The sequence below is a fragment of the Drosophila sechellia genome, chromosome X (assembly GCF_004382195.2).
Source record: "Drosophila sechellia strain sech25 chromosome X, ASM438219v1, whole genome shotgun sequence".
NCBI classification, from domain to species: domain Eukaryota; kingdom Metazoa; phylum Arthropoda; class Insecta; order Diptera; family Drosophilidae; genus Drosophila; species Drosophila sechellia.
In genome coordinates this window covers 21407189-21433418 of record NC_045954.1, presented here as the reverse complement: position 1 = coordinate 21433418, position 26230 = coordinate 21407189, and the positions used below count along the sequence as shown (strand labels likewise).

The 26230-nt window shown below is 47.9% G+C and overlaps 5 protein-coding genes across 8 annotated transcripts; 2 read left to right on the top strand and 3 right to left on the bottom strand.

Annotated features, from left to right (window-relative positions):
* The first annotated feature begins 461 nt into the window (after positions 1-461).
* Positions 462-3805, top strand: LOC6615227 (protein penguin). Its single transcript, XM_002039597.2, has 5 exons — positions 462-1012; positions 1618-2320; positions 2389-2791; positions 2882-3348; positions 3553-3805. The coding sequence occupies exons 1-5, from the start codon at positions 549-551 to the stop codon at positions 3736-3738; spliced, it is 2223 nt and encodes a 740-aa protein (XP_002039633.1). The 5' UTR covers positions 462-548; the 3' UTR covers positions 3739-3805.
* LOC6615226 (putative peptidyl-prolyl cis-trans isomerase dodo) lies at positions 3786-4994 on the bottom strand. Its single transcript, XM_002039596.2, has 3 exons — positions 4856-4994; positions 4416-4748; positions 3786-3979 (listed from the first exon to the last, which is right to left on the bottom strand). Exons 1-3 carry the CDS (start codon positions 4911-4913, stop codon positions 3870-3872), a joined length of 501 nt encoding a protein of 166 aa, XP_002039632.1. The 5' UTR covers positions 4914-4994; the 3' UTR covers positions 3786-3869.
* Positions 4995-5446: 452 nt separating this feature from the next.
* LOC6615225 (protein flightless-1) lies at positions 5447-10587 on the bottom strand. Of its 2 annotated transcripts, XR_004362422.1 has the most exons (5): positions 10441-10587; positions 7124-10278; positions 6744-6894; positions 5749-6632; positions 5447-5686 (listed from the first exon to the last, which is right to left on the bottom strand). XR_004362422.1 is itself a non-coding variant. In XM_032724866.1 (4 exons), exons 1-4 carry the CDS (start codon positions 10492-10494, stop codon positions 6222-6224), a joined length of 3771 nt encoding a protein of 1256 aa, XP_032580757.1. In that variant the 5' UTR covers positions 10495-10587; the 3' UTR covers positions 5447-6221. The 2 variants fall into 2 exon arrangements, 1 of the variants encoding a protein (XP_032580757.1); XM_032724866.1 differs by having other exon boundaries at positions 5447-6632.
* A 683-nt stretch (positions 10588-11270) lies between these two features.
* Positions 11271-21587, top strand: LOC6615224 (protein tweety). Of its 3 annotated transcripts, none has more exons than XM_032726667.1 (8): positions 11271-11364; positions 13277-13559; positions 13721-14206; positions 14271-15034; positions 15160-15329; positions 16144-16155; positions 16237-17158; positions 17833-21587. In XM_032726667.1, exons 2-8 carry the CDS (start codon positions 13422-13424, stop codon positions 18227-18229), a joined length of 2889 nt encoding a protein of 962 aa, XP_032582558.1. In that variant the 5' UTR covers positions 11271-11364; positions 13277-13421; the 3' UTR covers positions 18230-21587. The 3 variants fall into 3 exon arrangements, with proteins under 3 accessions (XP_032582558.1, XP_002039630.1, XP_032582559.1); XM_002039594.2 differs by lacking the exon at positions 11271-11364 and adding an exon at positions 11385-11525; XM_032726668.1 differs by lacking the exon at positions 11271-11364 and adding an exon at positions 11831-12135.
* Positions 21588-22208: 621 nt separating this feature from the next.
* LOC6615223 (pyridoxal-dependent decarboxylase domain-containing protein 1) lies at positions 22209-25935 on the bottom strand. The gene is made up of 6 exons (XM_002039593.2): positions 25691-25935; positions 24440-25552; positions 24092-24373; positions 23519-24034; positions 23266-23459; positions 22209-23202 (listed from the first exon to the last, which is right to left on the bottom strand). Exons 1-6 carry the CDS (start codon positions 25799-25801, stop codon positions 22860-22862), a joined length of 2559 nt encoding a protein of 852 aa, XP_002039629.2. The 5' UTR covers positions 25802-25935; the 3' UTR covers positions 22209-22859.
* Between the last annotated feature and the right edge of the window lie 295 nt (positions 25936-26230).

The following is a 26230-nucleotide window of genomic DNA, read 5'->3' as shown; positions in this document are numbered from 1 at the left end:
CCTCCAACGACAAGGTTGCCCGAGTGCGTGAACCCTGCCGGACAGGGTTGCCAGCGACGGCGCGATAAGCTTGGCTGCTACCCCGCAAAGCCAGTGTTAGCAAGTGCCGTTAATGAAAAAAACGATACCTTCAATATTTAGAACAATTTTAATACGTTTTTGGTAATGAATACAAACATATATAGATAAAGCTACGCAAATACATGCATACAATTATTGAACCCTCCATAACCAGTAATCAACATTGAAGATCTTGGGAGAGTTAAATTTAATATTTAGACGTGGATTATTATATTTATCCGTTTTCAAATGGAAAGTCAAATTAAACAGAACGCATTGACTTAAGTAATAACGCATTGACAAGAAATAGAAGCACTTCATTGGTGCTTACTGTATGTGGAACGAAAATACCAGATTCGGTATTAATTAAACGGCTTGGGTATACTGCAACCATCTGGTCACGCTGCATCAGCAGCACGTGTAGTTCGTGTTCTTTGGCACAACATTTGCTGTTATTAAGTTTAAGTGTCGAAGAAAACGAAGCAAAGATGGTTAGCTTGGAGCCGAAAGGACCTGCTAACGTGGCCAACACGGCCTCGCCCCTCAAGGCCAATAAATCGCCGGGCAAGCCCGCCAATGGACAGAAGTTCAAGCCCGGTGGAGCAGGAGGCGCCAAGAAGTTCGACAAATTCGGCGGTGGAGCAGGCAAGAAGTTCGTAAAGCCAGGCGCTGGTGGTGCCAAGAAGTTCGACAAGTCTGGGCCCAGTGGCTTCAAGAAGTTTGACAAATCCGGAGCAACCGGCGACAAGAGGCTTGGTGGCAACAAGTTCGCCGAGGGCAACAAGTTCCGTGGAAAACCACAAACACAGCCACAGGCGCCGGCAGAGGGCGAGAAACAGGACTGGAACAAGTTCAAGAAGGAGAAGAAGGACCTCAAGCTGAAGCGCAAGAGTGCCAAGGACACCTACGAGATCAGCAAGGAGGCCAACCAAATCCACGAAAAGCTGCGATGGTGAGCATACCCAAAAACACGAGGAACAGCCCAAACAATCGGAAGTCATCATCCTGAGCGCTCAAATTAACTTTACAAATTATGATAACTTAACAAAATCGGGCTCTTTCATGCAATTATGTACATTCAGAAAGTACAAAGTTGTTTAAATTTCATATAGTTATATAGTTATATATAGTTTTAATGATTATAAGTTAATTTGACACATTCCTTTTGGTTCCTTAAAGGACAAGATCTCGATAAACATGGGCATGTGGGTCCCAAAACGAAGCAGTTGTGCGAGGCAAAATCGACCATTCAATTTTGGTACTTTAAGTTCGAATTCAAAAACACCAAACATTTTATTCATGTTCTTAAAACAATACAAGCTAGTTCTGGGATAAAAAGAAGAATCCATTAATATTAAGCAACTTGTATGTCTGTATAAATGTTGAGTTAGAACCAAAAGCGTAGATTCCATAGACGCCTATTTCGCGCATGCTGTTTGGTCATAAACAAACCAACTTTATCCTCTGTCGCGTTTTTATTCGTAAAATCACAACTAATGAGTGCGCAAATCCTATAACTTTGATATATACCAACATAATTTGGTCCTTGTCTTGCAGCCGCCGAACGGAGAACAAGGACAAGCTGGTGGAGCAGATATACAAGGTGCTCAACGTGGGCGACACCATTTCGAAGGTGGTGAAGGCCCACGACACCGCCCGCGTGATCCAGAGCATGCTAAAGTACGCATCGCCAGCTCTGCGGGCCGAGATCTCCGAGAAGCTGCTCCCCTTCACCGTGGACATGTGCCAGTCGAAGTACGCCCAGTTCTGCGTGCAACGGATGCTCAAGTACGGTGCGCCGGCCACCAAAGCCAAGCTGGTGGACAGCCTGTACGGACATATAGTGCGTTTGGCCGGACACAGCATCGGCAGTGGGCTGCTGGACACGATGTATCAGAGCGCCACACCTAATCAACGCATCTTTATGCGCCAGGAGTTCTACGGCGACCTGTACCGGAAGGCCAAGGATTCGAATGTGAAGACTCTGAGCGACACCTATAAGGAGGCCACGAACATGAAGGCCTCCATTTTGGGGTCGGTTAAAGCAAACCTGGATCATGTGGCCAACAAGCAGCTGGTGGACAGTGCGCTGGTGCACGCCGTGATGCTGGAGTACCTGCGTGCCTGCGACGAAGATGAGGAGAAGCTGGAGGAGACGGTCACTGCGTTTGCGGCTCTAGTGCCTCACATGCTGTCCACCAAGGAGGGCAGCGAGGCGGGTGTTATATGCTTCTACAAGTCGACGCCCAAGAACCGCAGAGTAAGTGAATCACATATACCGTGTGTTGATGAAACAGAGTCTTATATGTATTCTAACCACTTCTTTAGGCCATCATTAAGAACATCAAGGAGCATCTGCTCAAGATCGCCATCCACGAGCACGGTCACGTGTTCCTCATCTCGCTGCTAAACGCACTGGACGACACTAAGGCGACCAAGAAGGCGATTTACGATCATCTACACGGAGATCTAAAGGCACTAATGAGCAGTCCGTACGGCCGACGAGTGATTCAATGGCTGGTGGCTCCGGGCGATACGACATGCTTCCATCCAGAGTTCATTCGCACGGTGGAGGAGGGTCTAGCCTTTGGAAAAAAGGAGAAGGAGCTGCGTCGCAAGGAGATCCTTGAGCAAATAGAGGCGCCGATCGCACTGTCCATTGCCGAGGATGCCGCCTTTTGGCTGTCCAACAGCCACATCGGCCTGGTCACCGGCGACATTCTTAATCACAGTAAGTGCACACTTCTGCAAGCCATAGCAAAAATATATTCGGAAGAATATATTCACGATATAAATGTACGTCTGCATCTCTGCCTTTTAGTTCAAGGCGAGTCCTATGAGAAGGCTGCTTCGGCCCTTGCCCAAGTCGTCGCCCAACCGGAGTGGCGCATTTCAGCAGGCGCCGCCGGTCCGCAGCCGCAGGATAAGAAGAAGCCACACAATGACGTGGAGACCATTATAGCCCAGGCTACCAAACAGCGCAGAAAACTGGTTAATTTCGACAGCAGCAGCGGCGAGGAAGATGAAGATGAAGATGAGGAAGGCGACGATGAAGAAGACGAGGAGCAGAAGGAGGCGGCTGAAGATGGTGCCGAACCCAAGGTGAAGAAAGCTAAAAAGGAGCCTAAAAAGCCAACGGCAAAGGAGGAGGAGCCGTCGGCTCCGTTGGTCTCCGGAATCGAGGAGGCCGGCATGCACATTGTATTGAAGAAGATACTCAAGAACGATGGCAAGCGAGAGGGCAACCCGTTCAGCCAGCAGCTACTCCAAAACTTGTCCTCCGGTGTGGTAAGTACCCAAAAATCATGCCACTCGGTATCTTCCTTTTTTCAAGACATGAGAAACGCATCGTCCGTTTATGAGTTTTTCCTTTTATTTAATGACTTTTCGACATTAGTTTAGTCTAATAAACAAGTAGTTGCTAGGCATGCGTTCGCAAAGTAAACAGCTTCACTCAGATTCCCATTTCTAATTGCGATTCCCCCTTTATAGCTGAAAGCCTGGCTGGGCGTCAACCGGGCCTGTTTTGTCCTGCTCAAGCTGGTGGAGGAGTGTCCCGCACTGCTGGAGGACTGCAAGAAAGCCGTCGCGGCGGAGAGGAGCCTTAGCCAGATACTCGCGGACCGCAAGACGCCCGGAGCCAAGCTACTGGCCGCCAAACTGGACATTGGCAAATGAGAAACGCTTCTAGATAGACAAGACCTAACATTATAAAATACAATAAATAATTCTATATTGAAATGGCTGTGCATTCCGTTTTATTCATGTGAAGGGACGTGAGTTGTGCTGTGGGTCGGTGCTCGATTAATCTAGGCCTTGCGCAGGATGATGTGCAGGCCGGAGTCGCTGTCGACGATGCCCGACAGCTGGTTGACGTTCAGTTTGAAGGCAGCCTCCTCGAATGCCGCCTGCATCTGACCTGTGAGGAGAAATGTAATTAGAAGCAGTCGGTTTGGTTGGGTGGCCTAAACTCTACGATTGCACATAGAGATATAAAAAGTGTAAGGTAGGGAAATATTAAAGAAGAAATGCCAGAGCCAATTGCCAAGTTATAGACAAACACTTTGTCTATAACTATATATATAGTGGTCTCTATATCACCATTAAACTGGATTTTTACTCAAGCATTTGTGAAGGGACAGGAATCCTTGAATATTGAAATAGTTCGGCAGAAAGCATTGATGCTTTTAAAATGCTGTTTCTTTATGGGAAGTAGCAACCTGTTCCTGGATTGCACCTCGAAAGAGAATCTCGTCAAGTGGGAAGCGCCTTGCTCCCAAACGGACACACACCGAGGAGCACTCGATCCTGAGCCCGCTTAGAGCTTGTGATAAATGTACAGTGGGGGGATATACCTCTGCCAAACTTTCCCAGGTCGCCGCCCCTCTTGGCGGAGCTGCAGTCGGAGTAGGAGCGGGCCAGCTCCTCGAAGGTGGCCTCCTGGTTGACGATTTTGTTGCGATAGACCTCGAGGAGCAGCTGGGCCTCCTCCTTGGTGCGCGTGATGTTCGCCTCGCGCCACGAGCTGGGACGCCGGCTGCCCTTGTGCTTCACCAGGAGATGCAGGCACTGCACCTCGTCCGGGGCATCTGCGCCGCCGGCGGACGCTCCGCCCGCCTTCTTCGCCGGCTCTGTGGGCTGATCCCACTGCGACTCCTTCGTGTACATATTGAGATAGTAGCTCATTCCTGCAAAAAGCCGAGCAATCATGTGCAGGTTCAGTTTAGCGTGCCGGTTCTGCATTCCGCCGGAAAGCCGCCGGCACGGCACGAGCGGTTCTGCACTCAATGCTTACCTGTGGAGCGGCTAGTGCGCTTCTCCCAGCCCTCCGGTAGTTGCTCGGCATCAGGCATGCTGTTTTCACTTAATTTGAATTAAATTACAATAAGTTTTCGGCATAAAATAAACCACCAGTGTGACCACCCCGAGCACGCTTTGAGAACATCCATCAAAATCGATAGCGCCTGCCATCGACGTATCGATACACTTGGTGGCGAGTTCGCCAAATGCGGTGCTGGCACGTGCTAACTGCGGTGGGTGCACTCGCTAACCGCAGCTACAGCTGGGGCCAAAATAATAGCAGCGAACTAACTAAAATGTGCTGATATGTGCTATTATTTTGAAAAATATGGTTTTCGGTTTAGAATAGAACTACACATATGGGCAAGAGTAGAGCCTATATTAAAAATCGGCAATCTGCCAATTGTTCATCTCTGCTTCCACAAAGGCTACGGCCTTTAGCAATTAGCAAATAACTTTCAAAATAGTTCTTAAACATTTGATTAAATCCATTCCAATACCTCCTTCAATCCGCGACACGAATAGGAATTGCAATTTTTCTAATGTTTATTTAGGGGATTAATAAAAATAAAATAAATACGTGGCATTTGTACAATTAGTTTTAGTGTTTCCTCGACTTTATTACAGGCTAGCTTTAAGTAGGTTAACATTTTAAAAGGACTAGCACAGGGAGTAATCCTCTCAGCTCAGCGTATTTGTAGGCATATGTGATATATGTATATTTGCATTAAATATACTCATGGGGTTTTCTCGCAGGGAGTGGGCGAATACTTGGCGTTCTTGGAGTTGTTAGCTAATTAATTAGTTAGGGGCGGGAGCAAGTGAGCTAATAAAAAAATTTAAATTAATTATACAAAACAATTAAATACATTTTATAAAAGTACAAACATGATCTTCACTCGCGACCTGAAGGGCTTGCTTGGCCCTTTCTATCTTATTCCCTCGATATACTTTTGCTTTGTCATGTCTTCTGGGGCAGCTACTCTGTCACGGCAGCTGCCCAGCATCTTCCCAGCGATCACCATCCGCATCCGGCTAACGGAAGTCTTTACTTAATGCTTTACGAAGGGGCTCCTCTAACGGGCCAAGATTGGGGTAACACCTCTAAGGTGCCTCTATCCATTCCATAAAACTAAACTCACATTGCAGGCGTGCTCTTCGACTTCTGGTTAATAAATGCACCTCCCGAGGGCGATTCACTAGCTCTGGCAGGACTCGAAGACGCCATTTGATTCGCAAGACAAAAACTAGCGCTTTTTAGGCGCTTTCTTTGCGGAGACCTAAATGGCCACTTAGCGGCGGTGCATGAATTAGGGAAATTTAAAAGAACTACTCGACGATGCTCCTTCAGTTGGCTAGAATTATAAATACACCTTGAAGGCGCTCCAGCCGTGGAAGCACTTGGTGAACCGGCGCGACTCCTTGTTCTTCATCGTGAGGAAGAGCTTCCTCGGCCGCTCCGGCTGCTTGATCCGCATGTGCTGGATGTAGACCTGGGCGGACTTGTAGGCCAGCTTCACCTCCACCTCGCTGCAACGCGGCCCCATCCACAGGAAGACGTGCTCGCCGTTGTCCAGGATCATGATGTCGTCGTCGGCCAGATCGTCCTGGCAAAAGTCGGCACACTTCTCGGCCACCGTGTAGTAGCCGCGCTCGTTGGAGCACCGGAACAGCCGCGTGTAGTTCATGTACTCGGCGTCCGTGTCGTAAGGCTTGCGGCCGCCCAACGCCACCCAGAAGAAGTTCTCCGGCTCGTCGCCCTCGTTGAGGATCTGCAAAGGATGGTTGGACAAAAGATTAACAAAAGCGTGCACCCACATAGTATGTATACTCCGCAAAACAGCCCACTACATGGTTCAACCACATTAACACATGGAACCCACCTGCAAGCTCACCCACGGCGAGTTGAACATCTGCTCGGCAATATCCTGCACCAGTTTGGCCTCTTCGTTGCAGGCCTTGCTGCCTATCCACACATACACAATCCCCGACTGCGAATCATCCTCCGTTTCAAATGGCACATGGAGTATGTAGCTGGAACAAAGCGTATGGAATATAAATATGGGAGCGAGTACTACTTGTCAAAGTGGACTATGGTCGCTATCTTTGGATATAATACTGCGGCATATCACGTAGGCTTCCAGGAATTTCAGTTTCAACCAACGATAAGACAAGAATGTTGATCCAATAAGATCGCACATGTCATACATCTTAAAATAGAACCATAATACCCGCAGTAATAAATTATTGGTAATGTACTCACCAGAAGGCCGAGTTGAGATGCACTGCATCCGGATTAATTTGGATAAGGCGCGTGGTGAGCGCACCGCCGTTCGATCGCAGGTGAAAGAACTCCACTGGCGACTTGCCCTTCGCGATGTGCGCCTTGTCCTTCCGCTTGCCGGTGTGGATGATGAACTTCCGCTTGAAGTGGGACATGAACTTAAGGTTCTCCTGCTGCTGGAAGATCCGCACCACCTCCAGCTCCTCGCCGAACATCGCCTTGAACTTCTTCTGCAGCGTAAAAGTAAACGTGAGCCATCCCATATTGCCGGCATTGCGTCCCTGCCAAAAGTAAACGACGCACTGGATCTCGTCCTCTGGCTGATTGTTGGCGCTGGATTTACTGACGTCTGCGGCTGGGTTAGCACCATCTTCGGGGCCATTCTCGGGCTCCTCGATGGGAATGCAGTAGCGGCAGAGGAACACATAGCATTCGCCGGTGTAAAAGCGACCCAACTCCTCCTCGGGCAGCCGGACGAACTTCTTGTTCTCCAATACAAAGGCCTCCATCATCTCCAGATCGTAGTTCCACTCCTCCTCCAACTGTTCCGCCTCGGCCAAGGGCATGGCCGACTGGCGGGGCATAAATAGCGCGGCAAGATCCGTGCGCGTCTCCTGCTGCCGTGCCCACTGTGTGAGATTAGCCCCTGTCTTGGCCACCGACTTCGCCGTTCTCGTGAAGTCCACGGCCATTACCTCATCCCAGCCAGCGAACTTGGTCCGGAAGATCTGCATTTCATTGCCCTCGGGTACACGCATCACCAGCGCGTATTCCGGACGATCCATCATGTTGAAGAGCTCCCGACTCAACTTAACAGCGGCCGCTCGGACCAAACGCGTCGACTTCTTGCCAAACCAAACGAACAGATCGGTGTAACAGTCGAGTATGTAGACGTGCTTGCTGTTTAGCAAGGTATGGCAAAGTTTTTGCTCAGGTAACTCCACTTGCGGCAACTCCAGATAACCCATGCCCAGTTGCACCTGGTAGAGGCGAGGCTGCACCGGCTGATAGTCCTCTGGAACGTGCTCCTTTGGTGGCTCTGCGGCGTCTGCCTCCTCCGGAGTCATGTCCAGTCCCTGCCAGAACTCGGCACTCTCCTCGCCCTGCCGCTCCAACTGGATTTCACACTTGTTCTTGCGCTCCGTTTTGCTGATCTTTTCCGCCATTAACCTGGCCTTGGAGTTCAGCGTGTTCTTCGATCTCTCGCCCATCCAAATGTAAATATGGGTGCCCAAATCCAAGACAAAGGCGTGGCGGGGATCCAGAGAGGTAACGGCAGGAGCCACTGGCTCCAGATGAATGGTAGCGCCATAGGCGTGCACTAAATACAATCTGGTGATGTGTATCATCTCTTCTATGGTATAGAAACCAGTAGCTGTGCGTCCGCCCTCAATGTAGATGACTTCCGTCTCGAAGAGGGACAGAAACTGCTCGGATTCATCGCCCTGCTCCTCGCGAACCGTTCGACATCGGGCGCCCAGAAAGTTTCTTAGGTTCACTGCATGAATGGCAGCACAAGCTCGTTTGTCCAGCGTGGCCTCGTTGCCTATCCAAAAGAATATTTCCCAATCGAGCAGGCCGAGGTCATCGAACTTGGTCTTGAGGACTATGTAGCAGTCGCCCTCATAGAATTTGCCATGCACCACCTCCTCAATTTTGTTGGGCAGGAAGTTCTCGATTTCCCAAATGGTCAAGCCCGGCAGCTGGCCATCGTCCTTCTCAAAGAACTTGGAGTAGTCCAGTTGCGGCTTTTCCAGCGACTCGTCCCATCTTTTAGGTTTCAGCGACTCTGGCTTTCCGTCCTCGGGCAGAGCACCCGCCTCGTTATCCTTATCCTTTGCCACGTCCTTCATGCCCTTGAGCACCTTGGCAGCATCCTGATCGCCTTCACTGCGAGGACCGCGTCGCAAACGGATCTTCCTCGCCGTCGAATCCTTGGGCGTTGCTGACGATGGCATTGAAGGTGGCACAGCAGCCCCAGCTAACCGGAGCTGAGTCTGCAGACTAAAATCTATGTTGTAGAACTCAAGACTGGTGGCTTTACTCGCTTCACTTGGCTTGGGCGGCATCACTAGCTCCGGATTGTTGCGCAGGTCCAACTGGTCCAGGCCCTCGAGCAGGTGGATGGCATCGGGAAGGGTTATAAGCCGATTGCAGCTCAAGTTGAGCTGCTTCAAAGCACCGCATCGGCAAAGTCCCTCTGGCACCATTTCCAGCAGGTTGTTGGCTGCCGTAAACACCTCCAGAGCTCCGAGTTTGCCGATACCCGAGGGGATGCCCTCGAAGTTCAGCTTATTGTCGTTCACCAGCAATCGCCGCAGCTTTGGTAGTTTGCAGAGGGCAGCCGGCAGCGCAACCAGTTGATTCCGCGACAGATTCAGCGACTCCAGACGCTGCCAAAGCTCCACGCCGGTAGTCAGTTCGGTTAGCTCGTTGTCGCTCAGATTCAGTCGCACCAAGGTGACCACATTGTAGACGCAGTCTGGCAGCTTGGGCAGCGAATTGTGCGACAGGTCCAGTTCGCAGAGATTGGCCAAACTGTCTATGCTGGTGGGAAAATTGAGGAGTGTGCGCTGCGTGCCGCTCATCTTGAGGACCTCCAAGCTCTGCAGCGAGGGCAATTGCCGCAGTTGGAACAGCTCCAGCGGATTGTGCGATAGGTCCAGGGTTTTCAGATTAATCAGACGTCGCGTCTGCGGCGGCAGTGTCTCCAGTCGATTGTGCGACAGATCCAGGAACAGCAGATCCGTGAGATGGATGAACAGCGGCGTGGGTATGCTCTCGATCTGATTGTTGCTCAGGTTGAGCACTATCAGGTTCTTGGCCCGCTCCAAACCCTCGGGCACCTCCTTCAGCTTGTTGTGCGACAGGTCCAGCGTGGTCAGCTCCTCCAGGTGAAAGAGCTCCGGCGGTATGCCGCTGTTCTTTAGCTGATTGTGCCGCAGGTCGAGGGAGCGCAGGCAAGACAGCTCTGTCAGCTCGCCAAAGATCTTCTCCAGGCGGTTGTGGTTCAGCGACAGGTGCTCCAGCTTCTGTAGGTGGCCGAGCTCCTCGGGAATCTCCGCCAGCTGCGTGCGATCCAGTGTGAGCCACTGCACCCGCGACATCTGCCGCATGGAGCTGGGGAATGTTGCCTGCAATGGAATCAATCATATTTCGGGATTATCTCTGCTCCGCACTTATGACTAATGCCCAGGTGCTTCTCGGTGACCTGTTTCTTGGCTTCTTTTTTTTTAGAACCTGAACAACTCCGAAAAAACAACAGGGCTGCGGCCGTTTTTGCTGGTTGTACTCACGCTGAAATCATTTTTCGTAAAGTCCACACCGCGCACGAACGGCAGCACGCTCATTTTGACCACATAAAATGTTATATTTGTTATATATTTGGGCTCAAGCTGCTGGCCCTGTTTTTCGTTTCTTCTTCTTTACTTTGTTTTTTTTTGCACTAAAAAAAAGAAGACTAACTGGTGACCGTTCGCCGCTCACCCAGGCAAACGGCTTTACTTCTGGTCGCACCTTTGTATGCAGTTGCCGGAACTGGCCACACTGCGCTTATGACGAGCGTTAGGCAACACTGAAGTGTTGGAAATCACAGAAGGCACACTCGCGTCACTCTTCGTAGGTCCGGTGCAGTTCGATTTTAGCTGATTTATCATATAGAATGGGAGCTTTGTCGGTACGTCCACCACTGTATTATACGGGCTTAAGTCAAGTGTGACCGTTAATGTCTAAAAACGGTGTGGTTAATTTACAAATTATTGTGAATACCCGGAACCTATCTAAAAGCGACTTAAGTTTTGGAGTTTTTGATCCTTTTTGAAAACAAAGCAGTTAGTTTCAAATAGTCCTATGGATTTACAAATGACACATTGAAAACTAACGAAGTAAGTTATCGAAACCAAGGTTTTTGTTTTTAAGTATTTAAATAAATTGAAGTACACATATAATTTGAAAACTAAATTTGGTTAACTATACATTTGATATGAGCCATAAGTCTTAAATATAATAAATTCCTTTTTGCTGATCTGTGAGAGCCGAACGCCTCGGTATATGTTAGCTTGCTCAAGGCGGTCACACTGGATGGGGTTCGGGTTTTTCGAAGGGTCCTTTTCGTCCTGCGAAAAAAACAGCAACATCGTATCGTGAGCATAATCCAGAGGGTGTGACCAAATTGAACGACACGAAATTTTCATACTTTGCCCAGTCTTCGGAATGTGAAGGTCCTCGCTCGTGTGTTTTGTTGCCTTTGCACCGATATAGCAAAAACATAAAATCAAACCTAGCCTCAAAAACAATACAAACCTGAATGAAATTTAATAGATATTCCAGAAATACGACAAATTAATTGAATTAATGCCAACTGAAAATAGTGCAGCAAAAAGTAATAATTTCGAATTTTTTGCCGATACACTCGGCACTAGGCTTTGTTTGTTGTGGAAAATTGTGTACCCCCGAAAAAGGGAGTGTTTTCATTTGGCGTCGTTCGTCACTTGCTCGAACGCCAAATTGTTGGCGAATTTCATTTATTCCGTTATTGTGTGGATGTATGCGTGCGTGTGTTATTGTTGCATTTGCCGTTGTACAAACGCAAACGCACTTTGCAGTTGGTGTGTGCGCGTTTGCGGGGCTGGGTGGGGGCGACAGCAGAAGCGATGTGGGCGGGGCGGCGGAAAGTGGGCGCAGCAATTACGAGAGAACTGCCAAAAGAAATAAGGATAAGACGAGGATGGGGATGGATATGGATATGGAGAAGGGGAAGCAGTGGCCGGAGCGGAGCGAACTTTTAATCAATAGATATACAAACGCACGCGCAGCCGCGTGACCGTTACTCGCACACTCGCTGTCGCCTCTTTGCCATGCCTCTCCGTTGCTGCTGCTGCTGCTGGGGGTGTTGGTGTTGTTGCTGCACTGGACGAAGCAGGAAGAGGAAGACAAGTGAACAAAATTGCTATTGCGCTGGGCAGCATCGTTCGTCCTCAATCCGAAATCAAGTAAAATGAATTGGGGGAAAAGCATTGGAAAACAAAAACATCCGCGTTCGCGCAGTTCATTTAGTTCATTTAACGGAATAAGTACACAGCTGAAATACATCCACCGGCTCGCCCGCGGCTTTGTTTTTTAATTGAAAAGTGCCCGAAAGTGTGTGGCAACCTACTTATTGAGCAATTAAGGCCATGCCCACGCATGCACGCCCACATACTCGTGTATGTATGGGTGTGCGTGTGTGTACATGCAGGAGCCGTTAGTTCGAGTATTCCAAAAAGTGGGGTTAAAATCGAAATCGCAGATCCTTGTAGAGCAGGCGGAAGAGGAAGACAAGACAGTTTCTTTTTGCATATCTCAGTGTATCCGAGAAATTATCACGTAGTTCATGAGTTCGCGGTTATTTATCATGCATCTTATTGTGCTCAATTTATCTAAAACAAACACCTGCAACATAACACGGACAATATGAACAATAAGATGATCTAAATAGTTTGTCTATAAAATTAATAGCGTTATCCCGAGTGCACAGCTGTTTTTGGGATATATCTACATATTTCTTTGCAGGATGAAAAGAGTATATTGCGTTTTGCGACTCTTTAAGGAATATACATATGTATGTATGTATGTGCATAAACAATTTCTTCGTCCGGATCACTAGATATACCAATTAATCAGTAATGTCCGTCTGAACTTAGGATTTTTAACAAAAATCATTGACGAAACGCATTGCAAACATTGCCACGCCCACAAATCGCGTGATTTTGCGGTGTGCACATTTCAAATTTTGTGCGTGTAGAGTTGTTATGCCGCTTTGTATGCAACGTTTTTGTTAACAAACGCTCTGTTTTATAAATTATCATTGTATTTCTATCAAAGCCTCCTCTTACCTTTATAACAATTAGCGCTTTTAACATAAAATCAAAAATACATGAGAAATATTCTAATCTGCTTCTTACGGTCAATTCGTTATCTGTCACACGTGAAATCTATTAACTAAACTTCAGTGATTGTAAATGTCTTGAAAGTGCTTTCGAGGCCTCAGAGCATATACATATAAACTAATTAAGAAACGCTCACTTCTGGTTACTTAATGTCCCTTTCCCCCTTTCCTTTACCCTTTCTCCAATTTGGATTTGGTGTCAAAAGGTTAGGAAACTCAGGCCTGTGAGCACGTAGCAGGAAAACGCAGCTGTAACGAGGGAAAGGAAAACAGCCAGGAGCAACAAAGGACAGGAAGAGCAGGAACACATTCCGATTCCACAAGGGGAGGAGCCGAGGAAAGCAGGCCAGGATGGGCGACTATCACGAGTTCACGGACCAGTACAAGGTGCCGGTGATAGCGAAGCTACTCCACGCCCTGCCCCACTACAACATCACGTTCCACAAAATCAACAGCACATTCCGGCCCAACGATGAGATCTATCTGGAGGTGAGTAAACTCTCTCTTAAAAATCCTTTTTTAATGGTGAATCGATTACTAACTTTCACATGTTTCAAAGATTTCGATTGTTAAAAAATGAGTTTTTAATATGATGTATAAAGTTATGTAGTTTTTGTAAGTAGTTTCACTCTCCTTGATTCCTCTTATAGAGCCTGGGCATTCTGGGCTCGGTTCCGGCTGCCCTGCTGATCGTCTCGCTTCTGGGACTGCTCTTCTATCTCATGACCCGCTGCTGTGACCGGAAGCCCCGGCCAGCCCACTCGATCACTAGCCTGAAGGTGGCCCTGTCCATTGTGACGGTGATGTGCTGCGCGGCGATTGGATTGGGATTATACGGAAACGATGATCTGCACAACGGACTGCTGGAGGTGCTGACGGCGGGCAGAAAGGTGGACAATCTGGTCACGACCATCCGCAATCAGACGCACATCTTGGAGAACACACTGACGAATCGCATACGGCCGCAGCTGGTGGAACTGGCGGACATCTTTGATCAGCCGGTGTCGAACCAAACGGCCCTCTCCAAGCTCTTTGTGTCGCTCAATATTGTCCAGGGAAATGTTACCCTAGCCACCAATGCGGCCAGCGATATCCGACGACCCCTGATGGGCATTTCCATGACGCACTTCCTCACGGTAGGCACTTTACATAAACATTGTATTGCCAAATTGATTAAACTTGTATCCCATATCCCAATAGCGTGGCGACCAATGGGAACTGATCCGGTGGCCGGGCACGGTGGCCACCTTGGCCCTGCTACTTGTCTTGTGTGCCGTGCTGCTGGTGGGCGTGGCCCGGCACTCGCGATGCGCCCTAATCCTGTTCAGCGTGTGCGGCTTGCTAGCCGTCACCGGTTCGTGGCTCATGTCCGGTCTGTATCTCTCCTCCTCGGTGGCTGTCGGCGATCTGTGCATCTCACCAGCGGACTTCCTGGTGTCCACGGCACCAAGAGACCTGCCCACGAATGTGCTGCTGCACTACACCCAATGCGAACCAGGCCACACGAATCCGTTTACCCAACGCCTGAGGGAATCACAGAATTCCCTAAACAATGCTCGCAGTGCCATGGCCACGGTTATGAAGATATCGCTGGTGCTCTTCAAGTCCTCGGGGCTGCAGCCCAAGCTTGGTGCTGTAAATGCGGATCTAAATAGCAGTGAGAGATTGCTGACCCAGCTGACGGCGCTCGTGGATTGCAAGGCAGTGCATCACAATTTTTTGGCCGCCGCTCGAGGACTTTGCGAGGGAGGATTATTGGGACTGGTTCTGATGCTGATAGCCAGCTTCATTGCCGCCATTCTGCTAACCATCATGGTCTGGGTGGACTCGCACACGTGGATTTATATACGGAAACGTAATGACTATGCCCAGGTTGACGAGCCGTCGTATATTTCGCATCCGGCACCGCAGAACCACCAGCAGATGATGAACGCCGCCAGGACATTGCCGCGAAATCATAATGGGTACGTTTTAGAAGATCCCTTCATGACCCGTCCCGCCCGATTCCCGCCTCCATTCTCTCGATCTCTCTTTCTCTGTTCTTTCTCGTCCCGTTTTCTCTGCTCTTGCGCCATATCTGACATTCCAGGCACTTCAGTCCGCCGGTGATCAGCGGCTCCCACACGCTCCAGCATCCCAGCAAGCGCCAGCAGCACGAGATGATGGCCCACGCCCATATCCAGCAGAACATGCGCGCCATGGGCACACACACGCTCGGCCGGCTGCCATCGCATAACCACAGCCCCACCCACATGACCGGTAAGTGGGGAGACCACACCACCCACTCCCGAAACTCGAAACACACGCCCACTACTCTATCTAACTTACACTGAAGAAAAAACCGCCCAGCTGAAGAGCCACAAATAAACTAAATTGAAACCAAAAGAACCAAGATTTTAAAGATTTTACTCAAAGAATTTGAGCTTCATTCATTAGAAACAATTGGTTTATTATGTATGAATTTTAAAAGTATTAGTACTTGTTATTCTTAAATTTGTAATAGCTTTCAGTGAGGTGCTTTTTATCACAGTGTACATGTACATATTTATATCAATCTTAGTATCCATGTGTGTATTAAGCCCGAAGACGAAATTGAGCTGGGAATCAAATAGAAAAATGTTGCGCAATTTAGTAAAGTCTTAAATTAAATTATTTTGTGTCGTAAATAAGTAAAATATGTAAAATGTAAGATATGTAAAATGTAAAATGGCATACATTTTATTTATAAAATTCAGGCAATGTTGAGAATAAATAAACAATAAGCGTTTAAATCGGTTCATATCCTATTTGGTCGAACTTTGAAAGTAAATAACCGATACTGAACCGATTCGCAACCGTTTCAAATATTTGTAAGGCAACGGCAAACCGCTCAATTCGCTCTCATCACGTATATTCTTCTATATAATCTCATTCCATGCTAAATTCCCGCGCCCATCCATCGACCCGCTCCATGACCACACCACCGTCGCCATCGCCGACCACCTGCACCCTGCATCCGCATCCAACGTCCACATCCACATCCTTCGTCCAACCCGCGCCTATTGCTAATCGTTGTGTGTGTGCATTTTTGTAGGTCCCAATAATGGTAAATATGCAACCCTAAGCAAACAATGCAAGACATTGGAAGCGAATGACTTTTACTGAAAACCGTCGCCACCCCCCGCAGCAGCAGCAGTCGCAGCAGCAGCAAACGCCGCCGCCAACATGCCGCCGACCACGCAGGCCACCCAACAGCAACAGCAGCAGCAGGCGCAGCAGCAACAGCAGCAGGCACAGCAACAGCTGGGAGGACCACAGCCCATCTACTGCCATCATCCCCACCAGCATCCGCATCCCCATCCGCACCAGCATCCGCATTCGCATTCGGCTGCCGCCGTGGCCGCTGCAGTGCAGCACCAGCATGCGATCTACCACCAACAGCAGGCGCAGCAATACGGCACCTATACCACTGCGGCCCACCACGCGCCGCATCATCTGGGGCCGGGCCAGAGCCAGATCTACCAGCAGATTCCTGCGCATTTGGCGCCCCAACTGGCGGCCAATGGCAATCCCCACTCCATTTATCAGCCGCTAGTTGCTGTTAGCCAGGGCTCCATATATGTATCCAATTTGGCCACAATGCGTCGCCAGAACAGCCAGGGCGGCCCACAGATACCGGCGCACCAGCATCCACCCAGCTTGCATCAGCAACAGCAGCAGCCCCCGCCCCCCTCGCAGCAGCAGCAACAGCTTCATCAGCTCAAGTCCCCGCAGCAGCACCAGCAACAGCTGCAGCAGCACCAGCAGCAGCAGCAGCACCATCAGCAGCAACATCACCAGCAGCAACAGCAGCAGCAACACCATCAGCAGCAACAGCCAAACGAATCGGATGTCGTGCCCATCAGCACGGCCATGGATACCGCCATCTATGATCGGGACAAGCAGATCTATAAGTGCTCCACTTTGCGGCAGGGCGGCAAGTTTGATCCCAAGTACAAGCCATCGATTCTCAACTGCCCACTGCCGGAGATCCCCAAAGATGCGGAGCAGCCCAAGGTGGAGTCCATCTACGAGCAGCGTCAGCAGGCCCACCACCAAAACTACTCCAAGTAGGTGTTGCTTTTATACCATGGTGCACGAAAAGTGAACTCTAAATTCTGATCATAAGTGCATTAAGAATGATTTAAATGATGATAATGGTTTGATTCTATTAACTATTAATAAGTACAGACAATATTCCACAACATAATAATAAATAATGTACTTATTATTATTTTATGATACATTTTTTACATTTTTTTAATTGTTTATTATTATTATTTTAAATGTCTAAATTCAGAAAACTAGTATGTTACAAAGATATCTTAGATTACCAATACCAACTTTCCTTTTTCATTCTATTAATTTCGTTTTTAGAAGAAAAGAAGAAAGTCCGTCCGTTTGTCCGTTAATCCGTCCGTATAAATTGCGAGATCTCTAAAGCTAGACATTTTAGACTATTTTTTTTTAATTTTGAATATAGTTTCTCAACGTTGCCGCGCCCCTCTCATCCAGACCACTTTATTGCCCAGCAAATTATATCTTTCTGTTTCCACACCGCCATCTCGCTCGCACTAGCTGGGTAACGGGTATACGATAGTCGAGAAAGTGAAGTAGAGCCTTCTCTCATGTTTTCAAAAAAATGTGCCTTTTTTCCATCTACTACGCTGTTTTAAACGAAAGCCTTAACATCTTTACCTGCCTTGCACTGATATCTCGAACTGAATTTTCTCCCTCCGTCCAGGACCCTGCAGCGTCCACCGATGAAGTTGCCGCCCCAGATGAAGGCGATTCCGCCGCCGCGCATTGGCACGCCCACCTCGCCGCCCCCGCCCGTCGCCCAGCCGCTCAACGAGTCCAACGGAGGAGTGCCGTCGGGTCTGCAGAATGGAGGAGCTGTTGTGGGAGGAGGCGGGGCAAACGCCAACGAGGACACCTCGCTGCCGCCGCCGCCGCTGGAAGCGCAAACGGAGGCGACAAAGGCCCGAATGGGAGCAGGACCGGCGGCCAATGGCAAGGTGCTACACAATGGCGGAGGCGGAGGCGGTGGCGGCGGAGGAGCGGTGGACGACGATGATGATCTGCCGCCGCCGCCGCCAGCGATAACCGACGAAAGCAACTATGCGGTGACGGAGCTGTAAGATGGTTACTGCTGACACACCCCGACAACGCCCAGTGAAGGCGGGCAGGCAGGATATATGAGACGGGAATTGGTCAAGACTTGGGATTGGGGCGTCTTCCTAGGATTGGGGCGGATGTAGGATAGATATACATATATCGAGGGAATCGGGGAAATGGGACTAAGGATGGCTGGAGCGGCGAGTGTTCCTTCTTGATTTGTTGCATTTAACGTACAGTATCGTATCGTAATCGTATTCTAGACCGGAATCCTGCTTTTCGACTCTTGTACATATTATACACCGAACTATACCCGAACTTTCCGAGCAAGGCGACACGAAGGATTGAAACACAGATACTAGATACCCGCAGGCGGACAGACGGACAGACGGACAGATGGACGGACACGTGTAACATATATCAGCGATCTATTACTTATATAAATATACATATACATGTATATAAATATATATATACATATATATAAATATATATATATATATAAATATATATATACATATATGCATACATATATATATCCATTTAGGACACGGTTATTCCTTTTTGATAATAGCATATTTTTACCAATTTTAAAGCGCTAAATTGTCCGAAGAAACAATTTTACGGGGGCTAACTTACTGTATTATACAACATTAATCTACAAAAATATATGAATTGTATATCCTCTACAACAAAAAACAGAAAAATGAAGAGAAAATGAATTGAAAAGCATACCGAAATCGAAAGACCGACACTTGAACCTAAAAAAGCAACCACCAAATATTCAAATCGAATTCGGATCGTAGCTCATAAGTTCTAGAATCGAACTGTAGTAGAAAAGTTAGAAAGATTTTTAGGCACTTGTCACGGGAGTCAATTTTTAAGTAGAAAACGGGCAACTGGATGGATGGGCAAATGGGCGTGGCAGGTTCTTACTAGCCTTTTGGTTTGTATAATCAATACTTTTACTCGTAACTAGGAATTGCTTATTTTCCATCAGAAAAGAATCCAGACAAAATATTTATGATTACACTGCATTATATATATTGAAAAGTCTATTTTTGAGTCTGGAGATATTCGTGGCAGCCCTCTTTTTCGTTTTTAGTCATTTGTTCTATCTATAACGAACTTTCCTAAAATTTCACATGTGTGATAACCTCTAGTCATTCCAAGTTTCGTTAGACCTATGTTTCAATCCGGACACATGGCGGATGTGAATACCTATTTGTACTTATTTTCATGGCCTAAGTTCCTCACTGACTGCATTTATACCTAATCCTACATAAATGTTCACAAATCGCTTAGCAGTGCTAGGAAGAAACAATCCCCACTTACGTTGCAAGCGAATCGAACCGATATAACCTCGAGTATGCCAAACCCACGTTAGTGGGTGCTCCTTCGAGTTATTTAAGCACCCAAGGACTCGTACTGCTACTGTTAAGACCCCGAACCCAACCACTGCCCATCCCCGGTCACATCCATTCAGGGGATTCCCCGTTTAGTGCTCGACTCTGTCCTGGGTCTGGGTTGTGCTGCGGACGATGCCCACGCCTGGATGGAATGCGGTGGGATGCGATGGGATCGTCCGGGACTGGCGGGCTGAATCGGTCGAGGATTCGAGCCCGCGATTTTATTGTGTATTTAACCTAAGCTTAACATGGAATGCATTTATTAAACCTAAACTTAACGATGATACATGTAGATACTTAGTGGGCTAACTGTATATTTAGTAGCTAAACGAAAGGCATGCATAGTACTAGCGTAATCAATAACCAACTAGACGAGACGAGAGATGAACAATTTGACTTGGCATGAAACCGATAGCAATATGAAACAAACACAAAGTACTGCCCCCCCTCCACCCCAATCGCCAAAGAACGCAAACCGAAAAAACGAACCGAAAAAAACCGAATTAAAAGCGACATGACAAGAAAACAAGCGAACTACAAAGTTATATAGATATATATACACACGCGATATATACACGAATAGATATTATAAAATAGTTATAGACAAGATACTTAAGCCTATCGACAACTATATACCAGCAACACGCATCAAGAATAATCGAAGCATTTTAGAGCGATTCCCGGAGGCCAACTTTAGTGGACGCCAGGTGGCCAACCAACTAGGTCGCATCCGAACACTGCCCACACAGCGAAGTTCTCAACATTTACCAATCGATCGATCGATCAAGGGATCGCACAAATCGATCAATCTATCGATCGATCGATCGATTGATCGATCAATCAATCGATCAATCTAGCCATAATATACATACATACATACACCTAACGAGCCCCAACTAGAGCGATCCCCCCATTGATATGATCAACTGTAAGATATTAACAATCGGGACTCAGATCGAAGTTGGCTCAATCGCATTTTTAAAGTAAATATGTAAAGACGCTGTAAAGAGAGATCGGAACAAACTAATCAAGTTTTTTATTCGCTTATTATACAATTACCAGTTATAAAAAACAACAAACGAAATACGAACAAATCGAACAACAGTCGTCTCAAGGGGTCCTTCGTCACGAAACCAAACCGAATCGAATCGTAATCCTCTAGGAATCCTTTAAGGATCGCCCAATCTCCATGAGCAGTACCGAATTATACTAGTAGATGGTAAAGCTCCGAAGAATCCCCTTGAGAGGCAAAGTTTGGGAGTCATGGGAGTTCCGAGCCCAGATCGGAACTCCACGTACACGTACATATAAATATAACACAATTAGTTCGTAAATATATTTCTGTGTTAAATGTTGTCATCGTACGCGTTGTAGTTATTACAAAAGAAAATCCTTAAGAATAACGCAAAATACATAGGTGCGCCGATCTCGAAATACACAAAATCCGAGAAAAGGCCAACAGGAGATTCAAAACGAAATTCGCACATTTTTTTCGAAAGCTCGGCGACAGCGGCAATAAGACGAGAGAAGATCGAGTTGTACAACATATATATTTAAATATATTGTATGCATAGTTAATGAAATGTAAAGACCAGAGGCATAAATCGAAGCGCTTAGTGGCATATTTATAAACGAGTAAAACCAAAATGAACCACACAGGCGATTCTAACGAATCGTGCGAACAGTTTGAAAACTCTTGTAAGAAGTACGAAATACAACTAATAAGTGTGTTCCAGAAACCACTTTTGCCCCGTCAGCTTCTCGGAATTGTTCCAATGAGCGGGAGAAACCAAATTTCTGGAATGAAAACATATTTTATGCGCAAATCGAAATGAGTCGGGTAACGAAAGGCGCGAAGTCGGGAGGAATTTCATTCAAAAGCAAGCAGCGGCAAAGTAAAGCGCTAAAAAACATCCAACAAAAATATTAAATAAAATAAAAATATAAAATTTAATTGCATTAGTTAGATGGAGAACTGTTGTTTTTTAATGGGTGCCGCCAATGGTGTGACGAATGATGAAGGTGAATATGGTCATAAAAACTATCAGTACTTGTGTAAGTATGTAACCACACAAAAGCAACTTATGATAACCATAAAAAACTGCAAGCAATTAAAAAATTATTCAAAACTATTTTTTTAAACATGTAAGAGAGTTGTTGTGTGTAAAAAAGCATCTTATTTCCATAAAATCAAAAGCTTAACCATCATCTTTCTTATTCAATTTAAGATACGAAGTAAATTCTACAAAATTTGTAAATTTTTCGATTTATAAAAAACTGTTGAGAAAATCGGATTAAAAGTTTGGAAACTATCGAGTTAAGTTTGGTGTATGAAACCAAAAACTTCACACTTCAAAACGTTACTAAAAGAACCCATAAGCATTAAAAAAAAAAAACACCTTTAAAAAGTTAAGGAAAATACAACTAAAAGGGAAAGATTATTACCATTACCATTTAGAGCGAAAGGAAAGAAACACATGCTTTCTCTTTCTAAATGATTTTACATTTTATTTTGTATAGTTTCCTTTTATCATATTTTGTGCAGATATTTTCTTATAGCAGCAATTTGTATAATAAATATATTTTTGTCATCTAATTATTATCTTTCTGCTCGTTTTCTTTAATTTCTTTAGTTTGCTGTCACTTAGCTTAACGAATAAGAATAGCGCAATTTATTGCTTCGCACAATTGAACATTGAAGAATTGCCTATATATATTATGTCTCTCAAAGGTACTTGCATCTGAATAATAATAAATAAGGCAAAGAGTTAAGTTAGGTTATTACAAAAAAATAAAAGCGAAAAGGGGACAAAGTTCCGCACCTTTCCCTCTGATCGTAATCAACAACAATGGTGGGAGTAAAGTATAAGGTAAAATAATATAATATATAATAGAGATATATAAAAGATCATAGAAATAGCCATATACATATAAATACATAAAAGCAATTCAATTGGATCATATCATCATCATCTTTCCATTTTTTCGGGCGAACAATCATCCTCTTTGGAATTCTTTTCGTTTAAGTAGGGAAAGTGGAAATGAAGCCGTCCATATATGGTAATCTGTCCAGTTTTTGTCTACGCGTTTCTGTTTCTGTTCTGTTCAAGCCTTGTTTGATATTGCTGCTTTTAAGGCCTCTCCCACTGTGAAATCCATATTGCTGGCTCTGCCTTGATCTAAGTGTTTTCCTCTGCTGTTCAGCAATAGTTAATGTTGAAGTATACTCGTACTTGTGTTATTGTTAGTTATTGTTAATTGCACTGCTGGCGGCCACTAGCTCCGGAACGCTGGACGAGGCGGCACTGCTCTGACTGACGGTGCGGGCATGATCCACATGGTTTTGGGTCGGCGCCGCAGACGGAGTCGCCACCGAGGCTGCTGGCATGGATCCCGAAGCTTCGCCCGACTGCACTGGCGTGCCCTCGCTCGTTCCGGATCCGTTTCCATTTCCGGGTACGGGCTCCACCGTGGGAAAGACGGGCGGCGAGGCAGGCGCGCCCACGGGCGTCTGCACCATGGGTGTGGGAGGCGAACGATTCGCTGGCAACTGATGAGCAGTCGCTCCGGTCATCTGCATGTGGTACCTTTGGAGTAAGATTGATGAACATTAAACCAGGACACTATATCAAACGACCTTTGGAACCCACTTGTAAATGTTCTCGGTGCTTTCGACAACACCTTGGGTGAGATTGAGGCTCCGCCCCTTGATGCCCGACTCCTTGGCCGGTGGGGACCACCAGTTGAAGACGCGTCCCACCACAGGCACGTGGCGCAGGATGCCCTCCTGCCAGAGCTTCTCCTCCGATTCGCGCTGCAGATCTGCGGTAACCGCCTCGATGCCCTGAGTGCACAAATAAATTAACACATGTTACATTAATCCAGCACGAGGTGCTAGCCAACCTTTTTAACAATCTCCGACATGGTGTCCAATACCCGCGAGTTTTCCTGGACGCTCTTGCCCACCGTGACCACCAAGTCTAGCAACTCTTCGACCTCCGTTTCGTGGGTGACCATTCCGAATCGCACACAAATCAGGCCATCGGTGCCCTCGCCTAGTGAAAAGGCATTGTCCGTGGACTTCAGGGCCTCCACCAGGTCGATGTTGAGCTTGTTTAGCTCTGTTTTGGCCTGGTCCGTCAGCAGGGACTCCCAGCCCTCGGGCACGAAGCGAACGCCGCCCATGCCCGCCCATTCGGGCAGTGGAACGAGGCGCAGCACCTCGCTGCGCTCCACCAGATGAATGAACCGTGCCTTGTGCTTGATGGTCGCGCGCAGGATGTCCACATGTGCATCTAAGCTCTGAGCGAAGCTCTCCAGGTTCTCGGAGCTGGGCGGCTGCTCACCCAACCCCAATTCCAGCGGACAGTAGCGGATGCAACTGCCGTGCGTCGGGTGTTCAATTACCTCAAAGTCAAACTGGAAGAACATGGTGATTAGGCTCATACAGTGAGGTGATTAATTCACGCTCCATACATTGGGACAGTCGCGTTGCAAGATTTGACCCAGCCAGGAGTTGAGCCGGTCGAAGTAGGAAGCATTGTTAATCTTCTCCAGCGGCTTGAGGCCTTCGGCCGTTTCCCGGTCAGCAGAGGCGGCGGCGGCGGAGGAGCCACTCCCGCCCAGTGGAATGGTGGTGCTGCCGTCGAACTGATAGGCGACCACGGGGGCGGCGGCATCAAAAAGCGCCTGAACATCGAAGGGCCTCTGAATGACGTCCGACAAAGAGGCTCCGGTCTGCGCTCCAGGAGTATGGCTCTGAAAATGCCAAGGTCCTTTGGTAAACTAAAAACATTATCCATAAACGTGTGTGCAATAATTTACCAACACCCGGATGCCCTCGCACTTGGAGGCAATCTCGAAGAGAATACTGCACGTCTGGAAGGCCACATGCAGCCGCTCCGCAATCGCCTTCCGGCCCAGCGCCTGCAGACTGGTCCACAAGGACAGGGCATTAAGACGACGCGACAGTATGGGATCGGATTCGAAGGCACTCAGAGCGCTGTTCTGCAGCGGGCGGTGCAGCAGGACGATGGGGAGACTGGGCACACCCAGCCAGCTGCCCAAATTGAGGGCCATCGAGTGGAGTACCTCCTCCACATGGCCCTGATTCTGGGCGCAAACCAAGGCGGCCAGTCCATGACCACTGGCATGCAGCCACATGTTGTGCGCCTTGCATACGTCCCTCAGTCGGAGCAAATTGTCCACATAGCCACACAGCGAGGCTCCAATGTCGGCGACCACCAGCAGCGGCGTCCTGTTATTGCCCACATCCTGCTGAATTTGCTTTTGCAGCAGCGTCACATCCATTGTCCCGGACTGACTGTGCTCCGGAATGACCTTGATGGCCTCCAGCGGTATGCCCAACTGGCGGCATGCGTAGTGCAGCCTCATCGGCGTCGTATTCTCCGAAATGTAAAACGTAGGCTGCGCCAGGGCGGGTATGCCACCCTCCAAGTACCCCGGACACCTGGCGACGATGGCCAGTCGCACCGTACGCAGCACCGCGTCGGCATTGTCCGCATGGAAGCTGCTCGCCGGGTGGGCAAAGTGAAACAGCGTGCCCAACCAACGGGTGGCGTCCCCGGAAATGCTGTTCGTCACCCGGAGCAGTTGCTGGCGGTCCAGGTGCGACAAATAGGCCACAATGCTGTGCGATATGAGAGCCAAGTGGGAGACGTCATCCAGGGCGGGCAGCGGGAACTCCGGATCATCGTCACTGTCCGTGTAAGAAACCAATTGTTCCAGCGACTTAAGAATGTCAGAGGGCACGCGGTGCTTCGCCGGCAGGAGGTCCTCGCTGGTCACCCGCTCCCCAGCCTCCTCCTCGTTCTCGACGGGATTTGGGCTCTCCGGCGTGGACGACACCTTAACGTTCTCTAAGCGCTGCAGCACCTGCGAAGATCGCAGCTCCAGCTCCGCCAGGCCCGATCGAATCTATGTGGCGAAGACATGGCTAATTAGGCGGCATAGTAGACAAAGTAAACAACAGCGCTCCAGAAGTTGACGTGTCTTCCGTCGTCGTCAGCAAAAAAAAAAAAGATAGAAGCAGGGCGAAAAACACGAAACACTCACACTGGAAGCGGCTATTTCGGCCACCGCTGGCGTTGATTGGCCCGGATCCGGCTCTTGGTCTACGAGTGGACTCTGGCCGGGATCGTCCTCCGATCTACCAGCCGCTGACATGGTTTCAGTGCGGTCTAAATCACTTTTAACTTATCGCCTGCGATGCAAAATAATTGTTTTCGTTTCGTGCCACTGCGTCTGTATGGGTGGGTGTGTGTGCGTGTATGTGTGGGGCGGGCGAGTGTGTGTGTGTTGATGGGAGAGAGGCTGATGTGGAATGGTGTGACCGTAGTGGGTGCGGCTGACTAAGATCGCAAATAGTGTGCGATTGTCGGCCCATGGTTCTGGTGATGGCTTGGGTCGCAGGGAAGTTGGAGAACTATCATAATGTCTTTATAATGCGCGCTACTAAAAGAAGTTGGGTAGCAGCACACACAGACGTGCATACATAGCACCTAATCGTATCCTTGAACGAGGAGATATCAAAGTATTCACAGTGGTTTGTGTCACGGTTTGTGTCTCAGCGATTTTGAAGACAGCACCGCACGG

Bases quoted from the DNA above. Each gene is read 5' to 3' on its own strand.
- LOC6615227 (XM_002039597.2), top strand. From the start codon at position 549: ATGGTTAGCTTGGAGCCGAAAGGACCTGCTAACGTGGCCAACACGGCC. The intron at 1,013-1,617 runs GTGAGCATACCC...CTTGTCTTGCAG, and splicing joins ATCCACGAAAAGCTGCGATG to CCGCCGAACGGAGAACAAGG. The intron at 2,792-2,881 runs GTAAGTGCACAC...TCTGCCTTTTAG, and splicing joins CGGCGACATTCTTAATCACA to TTCAAGGCGAGTCCTATGAG.
- LOC6615226 (XM_002039596.2), bottom strand. From the start codon at position 4,913: ATGCCTGATGCCGAGCAACTACCGGAGGGCTGGGAGAAGCGCACTAGC. The intron at 4,749-4,855 runs GTAAGCATTGAG...GGCTTTTTGCAG, and splicing joins GCGCACTAGCCGCTCCACAG to GAATGAGCTACTATCTCAAT. The intron at 3,980-4,415 runs GTATATCCCCCC...TTCTCCTCACAG, and splicing joins CCTGGGAAAGTTTGGCAGAG to GTCAGATGCAGGCGGCATTC.
- LOC6615225 (XM_032724866.1), bottom strand. From the start codon at position 10,494: ATGAGCGTGCTGCCGTTCGTGCGCGGTGTGGACTTTACGAAAAATGAT. The intron at 10,279-10,440 runs GTGAGTACAACC...ATTCCATTGCAG, and splicing joins TTACGAAAAATGATTTCAGC to GCAACATTCCCCAGCTCCAT. The intron at 6,895-7,123 runs GTGAGTACATTA...GCTTTGTTCCAG, and splicing joins CATCTCAACTCGGCCTTCTG to CTACATACTCCATGTGCCAT.
- LOC6615224 (XM_032726667.1), top strand. From the start codon at position 13,422: ATGGGCGACTATCACGAGTTCACGGACCAGTACAAGGTGCCGGTGATA. The intron at 13,560-13,720 runs GTGAGTAAACTC...TTCCTCTTATAG, and splicing joins ACGATGAGATCTATCTGGAG to AGCCTGGGCATTCTGGGCTC. The intron at 15,035-15,159 runs GTACGTTTTAGA...CTGACATTCCAG, and splicing joins TTGCCGCGAAATCATAATGG to GCACTTCAGTCCGCCGGTGA.
- LOC6615223 (XM_002039593.2), bottom strand. From the start codon at position 25,801: ATGTCAGCGGCTGGTAGATCGGAGGACGATCCCGGCCAGAGTCCACTC. The intron at 24,374-24,439 runs GTAAATTATTGC...TGGCATTTTCAG, and splicing joins GCGAGGGCATCCGGGTGTTG to AGCCATACTCCTGGAGCGCA. The intron at 23,460-23,518 runs GTTGGCTAGCAC...TTGTGCACTCAG, and splicing joins TGTCGGAGATTGTTAAAAAG to GGCATCGAGGCGGTTACCGC.